Source organism: Solea senegalensis, linkage group LG7 (assembly GCF_019176455.1).
Source record: "Solea senegalensis isolate Sse05_10M linkage group LG7, IFAPA_SoseM_1, whole genome shotgun sequence".
Lineage (NCBI taxonomy): Eukaryota > Metazoa > Chordata > Actinopteri > Pleuronectiformes > Soleidae > Solea > Solea senegalensis.
The window spans coordinates 448,998-464,630 of NC_058027.1; the positions used below are offsets into that span (position 1 = coordinate 448,998).

Genomic DNA, 15,633 nt, shown 5'->3' on the forward strand with positions numbered 1-15,633 from the left:
TAATCATCATCATAATGTTAATGATGATGGTAATGCTTGAGAATAAAACAATTGCTTTAAGGAGTGAACACACAATTGAAAAATACGACTCAAATACAAATATATACATATGTATATTATAATTTATAACATAGCACATATATAAACACAGAGAATTTAAAATATATGATCAAAAGTTTTAGGAAAAGATTTAAAGGTTTCTCTGTCTGTGGCCACAACACGTTACTGTAATGTCATTTTCAGCTTTTAAACACTTTAAGAGAATAAAAGTAAGAAAACATGGGGGGAAAACTGAGAGAAAATGACATATGTATAGATTGAGATTACAAATGAGAGGGATTAAGAGAAAAAAGACAGAAAATTGCATCATTGAAGATAAAAAAAATGATTATTATGAAATAACATACAGGAAATTACAAATATGTAGATGTAGAAGATAACATTGAAGATGAAATAGAGAGAGAGATTACAGGTTTTGTAAACTACCATTTTTGAGTGACATTTAGATTCATCAGACATTTCAACATTTCAAAATAAAGACTGGTTTAATTCATGTAACGGAATTTGTCTCCTCAGAATATTTATGAATATGAAGTTGCCTGTATAGAATAAGAAAACATAATCTGTGACCATAATTAATCCCACCTACAACTTTAAAGCGATAGTTACCATCAGTCCAGACAGATTTATCATGAATAAATTAAATAAATACATAGAATAAATGTAATAAGTGAGTACAGCACACCATCATTTCCTTGAAATCTTAGGACTCAACAAGTCTACACATTTCTGTATAATATAATATAATATAATGAATGATGTGTTTATTTACTGTACAAACATTTTACCTAAAGAATTTATACTTTTATCTTACAGACATAATTACCTGTTCATGTTTCCCCAGCAACATTTCCGTAATGGTTTTATTCAGGGCTGACAATATGGGCCCCAAGCGAGTTTGCCCACAGTTTCCATGTTGGCCCCACCCATGTTTACCTACTTCAAGCCCATGTCCACTTAGAAGACTTTCCAGGCTACTTGAGTGGAAATAGCCTTGAAGTGGGCAAATTATGAATGTCCCATGTGGTTTCATTGACATGGACTCCACATGGGAAACCCTTGTGGGGCCAACACAGGTGGGTGGGGGCCACCACGGACAAACCCACAGTGGACCCATATTGTCAGCCTGAATTTAAACCTTATGGGGCCACATGGACATGCTGGCTGGAGTACTTACATAAAGTAACCTGTGATATGATAAGACTGAAATAGAGTATTATTATTATTATTACTATTATTATTATTATTATAGTAATGATGTAATGTGATGTAATGTACTTTAATTCTAAAGCAACAACAACCCACAGGTGACCATAAAGTGCTTTACAAAATAAAAGCACTACAGACACACAGCATTATTAAAAACACATAGTATAAAAACTAATTTATGAAAGCATGAAAAAACACAAAAGAATAAAAAGTGAAATAAAAGAATTAAAAAAGCTTGACCTGTATCTTGACCTGGACACGTCAAGCAGAAGCTGGGTGGATGAACAGTTAAAATTTCGGGGGAAAGGCCGTTAAGGGCTTTAAAAACAGACATTAAAACTTTAAAATTCAATTCTTAAACGCACTGGTAGCCACTGGAGTGAGAAAAAATGGTGCACCGTTAAAGCATAACAATTTATAAAGTAGCCCACAAATAAATATTACCATCAGAAAAGCAGCTCATGTGTTATTTCATCAACATAGTCCAGTACACTATGTTAACAACATGGAGGAAAAAGGTCACTCTCCATATGGAAACTGGTGTTTGCTTGTATATATTTACTTAAATGTCATGTCAGCAGTGATTTTAATACATGACCTTTAGTACTTTACTGTGTGATGTTGCTCCCCTTTACTTAAAGACAGTCCTTGCAGTTTGATTGACATACTCAGGGTATCTGAAGGATGAAGGTGTTATTTATTTATTTATTTATTTTTTATTATAGCAGCGTTTACTGTATACGACAAAGCTGCTGCAGTGATGTCGCGTTGAAAGAATGGAGGTCAAACACAGCAGACGTGGCCTCTGGGAGAAAGGTGGCTGTGGCTGATGCATTAAAGGTTCAAAGAGATGTTTCTAATTCCTTCTTCACTGAGAAGCAAACCCACTTCCACCGTTTGAGTGGAAAATCACTCGGATTTTAGATCATGAATAGATGCCGATCGATGCAGGTTTTCCTTTGGCAGATCATGATCTTTATAGAAATAAGTGCAGAATTGCTCAACAAAAAAATCATCATTAATTCATTCTTGATGAACCGCTTTATCCTTCACATGAGGGTCACGGCGGGCGCTGGTGCCAATCCCAGCTGACATAGCTGCAAAAGGTGCTTACATCACCAACAACAATTCACTAAGTAAATAAAACTCCATGCACAAAGGCCCCTGTTCGTGTCTTCTTGCTGCAAGGCAACAACACTAGCCACTACCCCGCCGTGTATAACCCCAGTACAAGATATTAATCCGATAAATACTGTATCCATTTTCAGCCAATAACGTCTCCTAAATGTCACATGCTGGATCTTTAAACACACAAAACTGAAACTTTACTTTTGTCAAATGAAGTTTAAGTGCAAACCTTGTTTTAGTTTTATTATTTTGTAAACTTATTATATTTTTATTTATTTTGTAAATTCACCAATTGATTAGGTTATAATTCACCTGATTAATAGGGCCCCCCGGATAGTGTGTGGATGGGAATCGGCATCTGGATAGGGATGTGAATCTGTATCGGTCTCTATCTGTATCGCATGCTTCACTACCGTAAAAATGTAAATAAAAATCAGCAAAACCATCTTAGCTGAGTCATGTGTGGCTGCTGTTTGTTTCTGCTTATTTGGGAGAACAATATTTGTTACACAGTTAAGAGAATGGTGTCTCTTTGTTGAAATGACTCAGCACAAATGTGTTGTTAACAGCTTCATATGTTCATAAATGGTCTAAAATGACTTTATCAGACTAATATCAGTATCGGTAGATATTGTTGTTGTTGTGAGTTTTTGATACTGGTATCGGTATCAGACACAAAAAAAGTTGTATCGGGACATCCCTAGAAATCTATAGTGTTAAATCAATAATTGTCAAGCACCGGCTACCCTGAGGTGGTTTCAAATTCAGCTTAGGGCCCCATAAAGGCTAGGGCCGGCCCTGAATCAGGCGACCTCTAGCCAAGAATAGGTGGTATTTGTTTTTTTTATCAAGGATCATAACAGTATACAATCTCTATGATGGAGAAAAAGGGCGTCCGTGTTTTGGATTCCACTGAGCAAAGTTTTAGTGGCTCTCTCACCTCACAGCAGTCCACACAAATCCATAAAAACCACCGCTGGATCGCGCCGCCGACGTCCGCGCTCCCATTGGCTGCGCGCACCGTCGCTCAGCCAGAGAGCGATGACGGTTTTTGCTGCTATAAGCAGCTGATGCTGCTGAGGCTGCGATGAGCCCGGAGCCCGTGTGTGAAGGAGCGGTAACGGTACATGGATAAGTCCCTCATCGGCGCCGTGCCTGCGGATTCACGCTCATCCACATCCTCGGACTAAGTGAGTAGGACATTTGCTCGTGTCACGACGCGCACAGGCCTCCGCCGACACTGTCACACCACATGATGCTGCCTCGTCCTCCCATATCGTCGTTTTCCACGCATGATGTTTCACAGGCTGAGCTTCCTTCACCATCACATCTGCAGGTAAAATAAATAAATAAATAAATAAATGAATCAAGGTGCGTTGGTTTCACGGTGGTCAAGCTGCGACTGGTGTCTGTTTCATCTGTTTTATCCATTTTCTTGTGTGTGTGCGTGTTTTTTTTTTTGTTTTTTTTTTAGCGTGGAATTCTGGGTCTGAATGTGTGTGTCTGTGGGTTAAACGCTGTTCGTGGACGTTGTTGTGCAACACTGTCATGGACATGGTCGTGAACTATGTTGTAATGTGCGTGCAGTGGTTGCTGTGTAGGCTGAGGAAACGCGTGGAAAGCGATGATGGACTGGTGGTGGTGGTGGTGCGGGTGCGGGTGCGCTCCGCAACGCAGCGACGATGGAGAGACGCAGTTTCGATGCAGAGACAGAGCAGCATTACAACCCCTCTCTCTATCACACACACGCACATACACACACACACACACACACACACTAAAACACACTCACACCTCTTGTGCACGCGAACGAATGCCCTTGCGCACGCGGACGCACGCACCTGCCTGTAAAATTCAGCCTCCAACACACACATTTCCTGATTTCGCTGTGATATGCAGACTCCAACAGGGGGATTTCACTCCATTCCAGAGCTTCAAACTGTGCTTGTATCCATTTACTAGCAGCCTGCAAGGACTGTACCAATAAACTGGCTCTGTGCTGTCCTCATTTTATTATACTAATGCATCCTATAGGTTTCTCCATCCTGGATGTAACCATTCCCCCCACTGTGGCAGTTGCATGATGGTCCTCACATGACTAGCCATGGATAGCCTCAACTTCCACCTTACCTCTTCCCCTGGAAAGACTTGGCTGTGTGGAGTGTACGCTGCATAGGAAAACGCCCACACAGACACATGAGCCAAATCAACATTAAAGTGTTGTGTGCGCTGCTGAAAAAAACAAAACAAAAAAAAAATCAAGCGTTATAGCAACAAAGTTGGACTGGTAACTGCGAAGAAGCTTTGACTGCTCCTCTCCAGCAGTGTCCACATCACAGAGGCGGCATTTCATAACCGTGGCTTGTTGTGGATGTGTGACGGGAGGAGATCTGAGCCTTTGGATTCAATTACTCTGAGACGTTTGAGCTCCTGAAGCAAAAATACTGAATCGCTGAGTTTGTCGTCGGCAATGTCCAACTTTTAAATGCAAACAAGTGCATGTTACATACAAACTGTAGTAAAAAAAATGATTAATCGGCTCCATACGACTGTCTTGTGTGTTTTTCAGTAGAGCAGTGTTTCTATCTCGTGTCACCCGGTGACACTACCGCGCTGCGCACAGGAGGTGCTTTGTTTTATGTCAAGACAGACAAACACTGAGCAGCTGCACACAGACTCAGAAGGGAAATCTACTGCTTGATCAAACACTTTGAATAAACACCTCTTGTCCCCACCCACCACATACACACAAACGCTCCCTCAGTCAGGTCTGATAGTTTTGCGTGACAGAGCCTGCTTTTTCAGACGGAGGGTAGACAGCGTACAAATCGTCATCTCTGTTCATGACGACCAGACAGAGGCAGAACAATAACATCAGTGACAATCTTCAATGACAGTTTGTTAAATTGCTGCTGTGGCATTTTGCCACGGACCACAGAAGTCGCCTCGCTGCAGGAAAGTCACGGGGTCTCCGAAATATCGGTAGGATGTAAAAAGCATGCACTTTGTGCCAACCCATCTAGGAGATGTTGAGACATTTTACTTGATTTAATAAAAATTTGAGCAGCTGTTTCAGGTCATCAAAGTTTGGCCAACTTAATCCCATTTCATGAATATGTAATACATTTTACTGCAGTCCATCCAAGATCTGTTTCATGTCACTATAAATATGTCACCGCCAATGTCAGCGCTTGAAACTTTGGGGACGACGTCCCAAAATCCAATAGTTGCTTCGACATGTACGTGAGGACTAAGATTTGCCATTCACCCATTCACTCACGCTCCCATACAGCACATCTATGGGCAGCACATTTCCTGTCACTCGTCATACACACACAGCTGTCAGGAGCAACATGGGGTATTAAGTTATATAGTCTATAGTCTAACTGGCTTTAAACCTCAAAGTTATCTGACCCATGACCTGAGCATACCAGAAATGATGGAAACATGACTGCACAACTCTCTCCTCCTTTCCCCTCTCTCCCAGTTTTTCCTCCTTCCTTGTTGTTTATGAATACGGTTTATGTTCCTCTTTATCTGCGGCGTAAGCTCATGCTGCAACACATGAAACCTAGTGGCACAAGATGACGGCCTCCTCAAAGCAAGGCCAATTCCCAAAATACCTATAATGGTGCTTTTCCACTATACAGTTCCAGCACGACTCGGCACGGCTCGACTCCACTCAGTTTTGGTATCGTTTTCCATTACTATAGTAACCTCCTCAACGTGGGTGGAGTCACATAGCACGGCTGCATGACACTGCTGTGACATCTTTTTATACACGTCGCACGCAAACTAATGACTTGCAAAGCAGTTGTTTTTGGTGTAACTGAATCATTAGAATCAAATAGTTAAAAAGATTTGTTCACAGAATCGTTCAGTACTTCCTGCATGACTCCGTCCGTCACCGTCACTGAACTCGCCACTCACGATCCCCAGCTTTCAGCAGTGCTTTCGCTGAATACACTCGATTTTAGACATTTCCTCGCTATGTCTAAGAGATTAACGCATGTTTTCAGGATTTGATTCCTGTGTTGGACGTGGCGCTCATGACTCTTCCAGTGACTTCACTCTCTGACCAATCAGGGGCCGGCAGTCTGTCGACGTCACATTTTAGTATTGGCTCAGCTCACTTGGAACCTCGCCAGAGCAGGTACCAAAAAAGTGCCAGGTACTATCACCGATGGAAAAGCAACAAAAAAAAAACAAGTAGTCGAGTTGAGTCGTGCTGGAACTACAGTATAGAGGTGGAAACGCGCCGTAAAAGGCTTATTCTAAGGCTACAAATACCAAACTGTTTTTATTTTAAAGTGACTACACATTTATACAAACACTTATTGGTAGTGAATTCAATTTCTGTCGGTCTAAAGGTTACACACTGCCCCTTTAATACTGCTGCCTGCCACTGATGGTCAGTCCTGGTTGAATGGGCAGCTCATTGGAATAGAAGGGATAAGATGAGTGTTAGGAAATAATGCATAAGTCATCCATGATTTAAATGTGTCCTGAAGGAAATGCCTTTCTCTAGATGTACATGTCCTAGATAGCTATAGCGTCCGTGCCAGGAATACCACCGGCGTGCTGCCGCCTGTGCAAAGAATGATGGGAAGTTGGACCTCTGTGTGAACCTTTGACGGCTCATTTGAACACTTGTGCTTCTTTGTTCTGATCTTGCAGGTGCAATCGTGTTGAGGTTTGGATAGAGGTGCCAGTGACACAGCATCGAGCCATGGAATAAAGGGAGTTGGACAAAGATTTACAGCAAGGGACAGAGTAGAAGAAGAAGATGAAGTGAAGATGGAGTGTATCTGGGCCACATTTCTCCTGGACGCTACAGTTTATTCCGTCAGCTGCTGGTCAAACCTGGAGCCTCCACACTAAAATCCGAGCAGCTCATTTCACCTGCTGGAGGAGATTCCACCCTTGGTGATGTGATGAATAAGTTTGAAGTCCTTGGCATTGTGGGAGAAGGTGGGTGTTTTTTGTTTTTATTAGTGCATGTTTGTAGAACATGAGGACATGTACAGTTGCTCACCTACTGATCCTGTGATCAGAGCCACTGAGGTCATATCAACTGCATTGTAATGTGAACGTGGGCGTTTCAATAGCCCGCAGTCCAAAGACACGCAGACTGTGGATTAGGTTCACCGAGTGTCTTGATTGTCCAAAGGTGTGAGTGTGAGTGTTGGTCTCTGCATGTTGTTATGATGATAGGATGGTGGGAATTGTCAGGGTGTATCCTGCAAGTTCTCCCCAATGTCAGCTTGGATTGGCTCCAACTTTCCCCAGAAATGGCAGATTACGAATGAATGAGTGACAGAAAGTAATCCGTGGGTTCGATGGGTCGTAGCCTACAAAAATGTAATCCAAATTTCTTTTACTTTTTGAGTTATCCTGCTTTCAGAGAGATTAATGCTTGTGTATGATTCGGTTTAGTACAGTATGGTATGGTTCTGGGTCAGGCTTGTGTTTTGACTGAGAACAGTACCTGGAATGGATGGAGGCCAGTTATTCTGTATGATAAATAGGCTTAGATTTCCTCTGCATATATTGTTAATATGGGGGGAGGGGGAGGGGGAGGTGCAGGTTTGTAAATTTATTTAAATTTATTCTTATTTTATTCGTATTCTTTTAACTTTGTAATTTTATTTTAAGGTTTATTCTCACTTATTCTTATAGTTCTTAACTTTGTAAATTTTTAAAAAAAAATTGCTGCTATAATATTCGTTACCTTTGTACACTGGAGCGCTGTGACGAAAGAATTTCCCGCAAGGGATTAATAAAGTATATTCTATTCTATTCTATTCTATTCTCTATTTTGGTACCATACCCAATGGAAATGCAAAAAAATAAAATAAATAATGCATACCGTACCAAACTATTTCCCTCAACAGACATGTGTGTGTCTATAAACCTTGGCAGAGGTAATGAATCAAAGAACGAATGATCCATTTTCAGCCGCTTTGTCCTCCATGTGAGGGTCACAGGAGCAGCTGGAGCCCATCCCAGCTGACCTGGACAGGTCGTTATTCCGTCGCAGGGCAAACGTACATCGACAGACAACCACTCACTCTCACATTCACACAAATTAGAGTGTTCAATTAACCTAATCTCATCCAGGTCTTTGGACTGGATACTCCACACAGAGATGCCTTCAGTAGTGCGGGAACAATGCATGACCCCGAAAAATGCTTGAGTTTGTCATCTTCAATGCTGTGTTTATCCGCTCCAACAGAAATGCCACTTTTTCCTCACCAATTTCTTTTCAATTTGATATTTTTTTGTCAACCGTGCTTTAGTGACTGTCAGTGAAATCCCTGAATTGGTGTTTCATGTTAAGAAACCTTTTGTGCAGCTCAAAGGGCTCGTTCCTCCCTCATCCTGACAGACTATAATCTGCAGGATGTGTCACACTGTAACTGAACCACATGCAGGAAACCAGCGCAGCACAACAGGCCGAAATTAATCGGTGAACTGAGACAGAATTTGGGACACCAGAGAGATGAGTTTGAGGAGAATTAGTGCAGTGGAAATGCACAGCATCGCAAGCAAGTTTAACACAAGAGAGCACGTCTTAGTTCACATTCTGGGTCAAAGGACGGGACACTGTTGGGATGTAATCCTTCATTAAGGGCGCTTTCACAACCAGAGCGATTTGGTCCGCTTTAATCTGACCAGAGTTCCTTTCCTCTGATTGGTTTGGGTGGGTGTGAAAGCTCAACCGAACTCAGGTGCCGACCAAACCAGCAAAGGTCTGTCCAGCAATGCAAAGAGAGGGAGCGATTGAAATGATTTGCGGCCATGTATGTGGTCTGAAATCCTTTAAATCCTCGCTCGGTGTCTGTGTGTAACCACAGCAGCACGTCGTAGTCTCTGGCTCTCCGTCGTCTTTTCCGGCACTGCTGCATTCGTCTCATGTACAGAGCAACATGCTGGATTACTCGCTGCCTCACTGCTGCTCACGATGGGCAGCTTCTTGTGTTCGTTTGGTCCGCTTACAAAAGTGCAGCGTGAAAGCGAAACCAAGCTAAATGAAGGTGGGAACATTTTTTGGGATTCCTGCCCGATCGATCCGAGTCCCCCAGACTTTCTTGGTGTGAAAGCGCCGTAAAATAACCAAATATTTCTCCTCACAATGAACCAAATAAGAATGTGTACCAGTTGCAGGTGAATGAATTGACCAGCTGATTTGACTTTATTTACTGTAGATTTAAGAGTTGCAACTAATGATTATTTTCATAATCAATGAATCGTTTGGTCCATAAAATATCAGAAAACCTTAAAAAATGTTGATTGGTGTTCGGCAAACCTGGAAATGATGACGTTCTCAAATGTCCACAAACCAAAATGATTGACTTTTAATGATTTCTTTGTTATCCAGAGCAAAGAAATTAAGAAAATGCTCACATTTAACAAGCTTAAACAATCGGAAATCTCGTTTTAATCAATTAATCGATTATCAAAATAGTTGTCGATTAATTTAGTAATCGATTACTAATCGATTAATTGTTTCAGCTCTAGTAGATTTATGTCATGTTTTTATTCCTGTCACAGTTAAACATGGACACAAACTTTGATTCTTGCTGAAGGGTAAAAAAGAATGAAAAATGAAATCAATTATTTTGAATATTTAGATGTAAATGACTCTCAGATATTCCACATAAATGTCCGTCACAGATTAAACGCTGTGGCCTTTAACGCGTTCAGACAGCAGCGTCGTCATTAGTGGCTGAGAGCAGTGAGCCGGAGGAATTTTGTCACCCAGCAGTCTGACAATATAAGCGATTGTTGACCCCACCCGCCGCTGTGCTGCTGATGTACACACACAAACGCTCCCTCTGTCAGTGCTGATAGTATTGCATGACAGAGCCCCTTTTGGCCTCGTCAGTGGAGAAGAACAACGTCTCAGGAGAAACTCTTGGCACAAATGTAACCAGTGTCAGTTTTCATGGCCTGAGGTTAAAGGTCAAGGTCAAGGTGTCCTCAGAAAAAACTTCCTTTTTGGCTTCTTGAACATTGTATTCCTTATTTACTTATGTTATTTCATGTCATATGAGTAAACCCTGGTCCATGACTGGACGACGCAATGTGTGAAATTGAGGACGCTGTTGACAAGTGCAATTTAGCGTATTTAGGAAGAAAATTAGGCAACAATAATATCACAATCATGATTCCTTTTTAGGGGATTTTTCAGGGAATTTTTGCAATTGCAAAATGCTATTAATACAGAGGGAAAACACATTTTAGCCCCTTAGCAAAAGGTTGAAAAAAAATCTACACCTGCATAAGTCTATGTTATGTTAAGTTCTGCTTTATCTTACCATTAGACAGCTCACTCTCCCTCACCAAAGTCCATAGAGAAAAAACAGTGTTTTTAGCTCACGGGAACGCAAGAGTTTGTGGTCTTTGAATGCCTCTTTTGAAAATGTGTCACTAAAACTGAACTAAGAGTTTAAAAAAAGAAAGAGGTCACATAAGATAAAATATTTGAGTTATTAAAGCTGCAGCAGTGGATTTCCTCCCGTGTGCCGTGATATAAAACTGCTGATTTCCTCCGTGGACTTTGGTGCTGGGGTGCTAGTTTAAATTCTGTTTACAGATCAGGGGATAGAGGCAAACCTATTCTTCAGATATGAGCAGGCAAATATTTAATTAGAGGAGCTTCTTGTGAAGTGGCTGAAATCTGTTTTTCCCTCTGTCTCTGTCAGCTGCTGTGTTATCTGTGAGAGCAAGAGACCAGCTCTCAGATGGGTTTGTGGGAATGACAGTGCCATGCGGTGAAAGTGTGTGGATAATAAATCATTTTCCAAACTATGAACTATCCCTTTAACTGTTTCAGTGGTGGCTGAATATAGCACTAAGTTTTGTCCAAGATGTTTAACACCTTTTTTTTTTCTGTGTGCAGGAGCATATGGAGTGGTGCTTAAGTGCAGACACAAGGTAAGACAGTGGTGTTTTTTATGAAAATAACTTTCTCTTGTGATGTGCCATGTGTGTTCTGGAGCACTTTGATTGAGAGGTTATGGAGATTATGAAACATCTTTGGATATGTAGACGGTGAAGCACAGCGAAGAAAACAAGACTTTGGCTTTTTGAGCTTCTGCTAGTTTTTTTTTTTTTTATCTCTGAAAAATACAATGACTATAAAGAAGTTAGTTACAAAGAAATCACACAACCTGTTGAGGAGCTGACCTCACAAACGTGTGACGCACGGGGGAATCTTGTCTGTGATTGGACGGTAGTTCTGTGGAAGTCCTGTGGGGCTACCGTAATGACAAGTGTATGTGCGCAAAGCTCTATTTCTATGCTTTCTGGTATCTATCCATCCATCCATCTTCTACCGCTTTATCCCCCACAGGAGGGTAATATACCTAACCCTAACCCTAATTTTCCTTAATCTCTGATGACACATCATGGTCATTTTATGACTTAATACAATACATTTGTTACATAATATACCTTTCAACCCATCCTTCTTCCCTACTTTAGTTTGTGTTCACATTAGTACGCCTAAAACTGTGAATATTTAGTGATAAGACAAAGTGTTACGAGGTCAGTTTACCAATATAAAATATAAATAAATCAGTTTACCAAAGTTACCCCAGATACGCAGAGTATAAATATTGCAGTTATTTAAGCGCCATGCCAGAAATGTGCCAAAGACACTTAGTGTGTATCTGTTTTTCCAACACAAGACAGAAGAAGAAAACTCGATTTAGGCCACAGCTGAGAGTTCTCTCCACTTTTTATTCAACACGTCTCAAAAAGCCGAGTTAAAAATTGTCATTGCAGGTAATTTTAGTTGCCCTTTACTGGGGAGAGAGTGCGAGGAGCTGTGGAAGCTACAAAAAAAACCCCATTTCCACATTTAATCCTGTCGAAAAATGAGATATAAATGAATCATTTATCTGATATCAGTCTGATAACAGATGATAATCTCACTCCGTCAAGCATGTCTGATCGTCGTGTACCAAGGCTTTAAAAATGGATATCACTGGCATTAAGAATTGCTAATGTTGCTTGCATCTGAAATAATACAACGTATTTTTTTTTTTTTTACCGCGCAGTAATTGGTGTGCAAAACAACAACGTTTCATGGAAATGATTCTTGCGCACTTCTTTTTTTTCTCCCCACCATTTAGAGGAGATCGCTGCATCACTTCTTCACATCATCATCATTTTCAGGTTGTAGAGTCTGTTTGTTTGAAATAACCGATTTCACGGTCTCCAGAGTCAAAATGTTGTGATGTCAAAGGGTTTTGCTTACATTCTAATTAATTTGTCTAATTCTTGGCACTATTCATGATACAGTTCTAGCACTACTGGGCTCTACTCGACTGGTAACTTTATATACCAGGGAGCAGAAATGAGAAAATTAAGCAAATAACAAAAAAATTATTAAATACCAATAATTCACCTTTTTTACTCGTGATTATACATTTTACTGACTAAGCATTTTTTTTTTTTAAATCAATGAAAGTCTGTGATTCTTTTTCATGTGGGACCAGTGTGCAACAGGTCGGACGGCCTTAGCGCCCCCTATTGAAGAGCCACCACGTGTTGCCACACCAAGGTGTTCCTCACTTAAACAAAAAGGGATCTAAAATCTTAATTGATTTGCGGTCATCATTCTTTTCCACACTCGAGATCATGTGAAGCTGAAATATTCAAAGAATCACGAACAAATCAACGGATGAAAGAGGAATCACACAAAACAGGTCATGTTTATTCATGACTCCGAATGATTGGCGTTGGTTCTGTTGTGCATTTTCCTCGCGTGTCCCATCTGTGCACGTTTCTCTCTTGTAAGGCCGTGAACAGTCCTTTTCCGAGCACCGCTTCATGAAAATTTTAAAAGAGCCATAAATTATAGACGGGCGAGTGAAAATTCCAAGTATGCGAGCACTCGCGTTCTGCAGCCATGAACAAAATGACATGGTAAGCAGAAAGGAAGTTGCAGGCTGACATTTCACCAGCGCCCGCGCGGCTGATGAAAGCTGAATGAAAGCAGCAGCAGCGCCGCGCGGGCCGTCGGTGACTGTGGAAATTGTTCGACACCTTACCTTTGTTTCGTCTCCCGGAGAACGCGCGTGTCGCGTGAGTGTTTGTGCTCAGAGTAAGGTCATTGTTAACAACAGCTCAACGCTGTGATTTGTGAGCATTCGCCGCGAGAATAACATGTGGAGTCAGAATCCTCTGATGTTCGCAGAGTCCGCCGTTTCTGCCTGAACAGAAGAGCAATTTGTCTGAACACAGAGACACGGCGCTCCCGCCGGCACTGAACTGAGCCTTAGGTCAGAACAATTTTGTGGGGGAAAATGTGTAATTGTGAATTTTCTGTGAGACGTTTCAATGTGATTTTTTAAAATATTCTTTCTACCATCGATATAAAACGTGATGGAGCGTGACATGGCATGAACTAATCAATATCCTTATATCATTTTTGAAACAATTGAGATTAGACACCTATGCAATATAGATAAGACAACTGTCACACACTGTAAAAGAAATAAAACTCATTATCTAATTCACTTTTTATCCCAAGAACTACCTGAGAAAATACTGAGTTATGGAAGTAACACCATTATCACATTTAGCAGACGCTTTTATCCAAAGTGACTTACAAGGGAATTGAGTACAACCTGCCAGTGGTGGAGTTGAACTTGCAACCATGAAGTCTTTTGCACACAGGGTACCCGTCTTAACCACTGAGCCACTCCACTTAATCTAAGTGAAATTAGATTAAGATGAAGAGGGAGATTTTTGTTTGTTTCTTATTTGTTCCACCGGAGGACGCTCGCGTACCACTCGCCGTACATGCACCACAGTTTGAGAACCATGGATCGAGTGAGTACGCCGTAAAAGAATTAAAGAAAGCACAATATTAAGAACGATAACAAAGAAACTTTTTTATTTCAGGAAACTTATGAAGACATGAATTACTATCTCAAAACACATGAATAATAAAGTTATTAAGCCTCTGTTGGTTATGTTGCTGGTCATGATTTGTTAATCGTGTAGTTTCTTCTGTAGACTAAGCCTCATAGTGATGACGCTGTGGTGATGCTTTGTATAAATGATTTACGTGCAATAACTAAAGAAGTTTTTCTTTTTAAGTGAGAGAGGGGGAGAGCGAAGCGCAAAAGACCACAGAGCGAGCATGAGGGGGAGATTGTTGCTATTGATCGGGCCTTTAATTACGTCTCCAGGAGATACTGTCTGCACGTCACACTGTACTGCTGCTGCATGAGAATGAAAACGAAAGACGCAGCAAGGGTAGCCAACAAGTGAAGGGCTACTTAATGTTCAAGGAAGAGAAAAGAAAAAGAAAAAAGAAGCAGTGCTGCTCTTAAAGCTCCAGTGTGTGACTTCTGTTGCTGCTGGTGTCGCTGAACGCACCAGACTTCAACCTCCACGAGAGAAAGCTCCATATCACAACAATCAGTGAGCCAATTTCACTAAACAGGCCCCGAAAAATAGGATTTACTCTGCACGGTCTGAACGAATTGTTCAGTCCCGGTGGCAGCAATGCTGAGAGAAATACTCCTCCATGTCAGTGGGTGGCAGTAGGGAGCCTAGTCGTCTATAATTTATTAAGACAACAGAATTAGTGAGAAGCGCGACTGCAGTGGATAAATATTCTAACCCAGATGAGACGAGGTCTTTCTTTCGGACATGTACAGCAGGTTGAAACCGTCCATCTCGCCGCTCACTGTTTGTTTTCCTGTGACGTAAAGGTCAACAGGAAACTGATTCACTATGAGAGATACAGCACCACGCTACACGGCCAATAAATCTATTTACTCCTCCACACGTACACTCTGGACTCTGCAAGTTTAAACTGTGCACTGATTTAATGACACACACACACACACACACACTCGGTCGGTTGTTTTGATTTGAACACGGGGTCCGTTGGTCATTATCTTTGAGTCTCGTTGCTCGCCGTCCTCAAAGCAGCGACTGTTGAATGTCGACGGAGAAATGCGCAGCCACTTTAACTGCAGCGTGTTCTCAAGCTTATAGCGTTAATAAACCTCACGTCCCCTCCGAGTTACTTGGAAGTGACGCGTGACATGATTCACGCTTTACATAACATTGTCTGGGCTTCGTTTTAACATGTTGTGTCAGACACTTAGTCCGTGGCAATAAAAGCTTTTTAGCTTTGCTGCAAGAGAGCAGTTATTTTTACTTTCCTCAGCTGGAAGCAGGGCAGAGGAGACAAGTGTGGCAAAG

General features: G+C 41.3%; 1 protein-coding gene across 6 annotated transcripts in view; it reads left to right on the forward strand.

The window, feature by feature from the left end:
- The first annotated feature begins 3,442 nt into the window (after positions 1 to 3,442).
- Positions 3,443 to 15,633, forward strand: part of cdkl5 (cyclin-dependent kinase-like 5) — a 38,823-nt gene continuing 26,632 nt past the window's right edge. For 5 of the 6 annotated variants that reach the window (XM_044030183.1, XM_044030188.1, XM_044030187.1 and 2 more), the window contains exons 1-3: positions 3,443 to 3,733; positions 7,075 to 7,368; positions 11,303 to 11,337. In XM_044030183.1, the coding sequence (XP_043886118.1) occupies positions 7,332 to 7,368; positions 11,303 to 11,337 (72 nt within the window). In that variant the 5' untranslated portion in view covers positions 3,443 to 3,733; positions 7,075 to 7,331. The remainder of the gene's footprint in view (positions 3,734 to 7,074; positions 7,369 to 11,302; positions 11,338 to 15,633) is intronic. The other variant, XM_044030184.1, reaches the window with a different exon arrangement.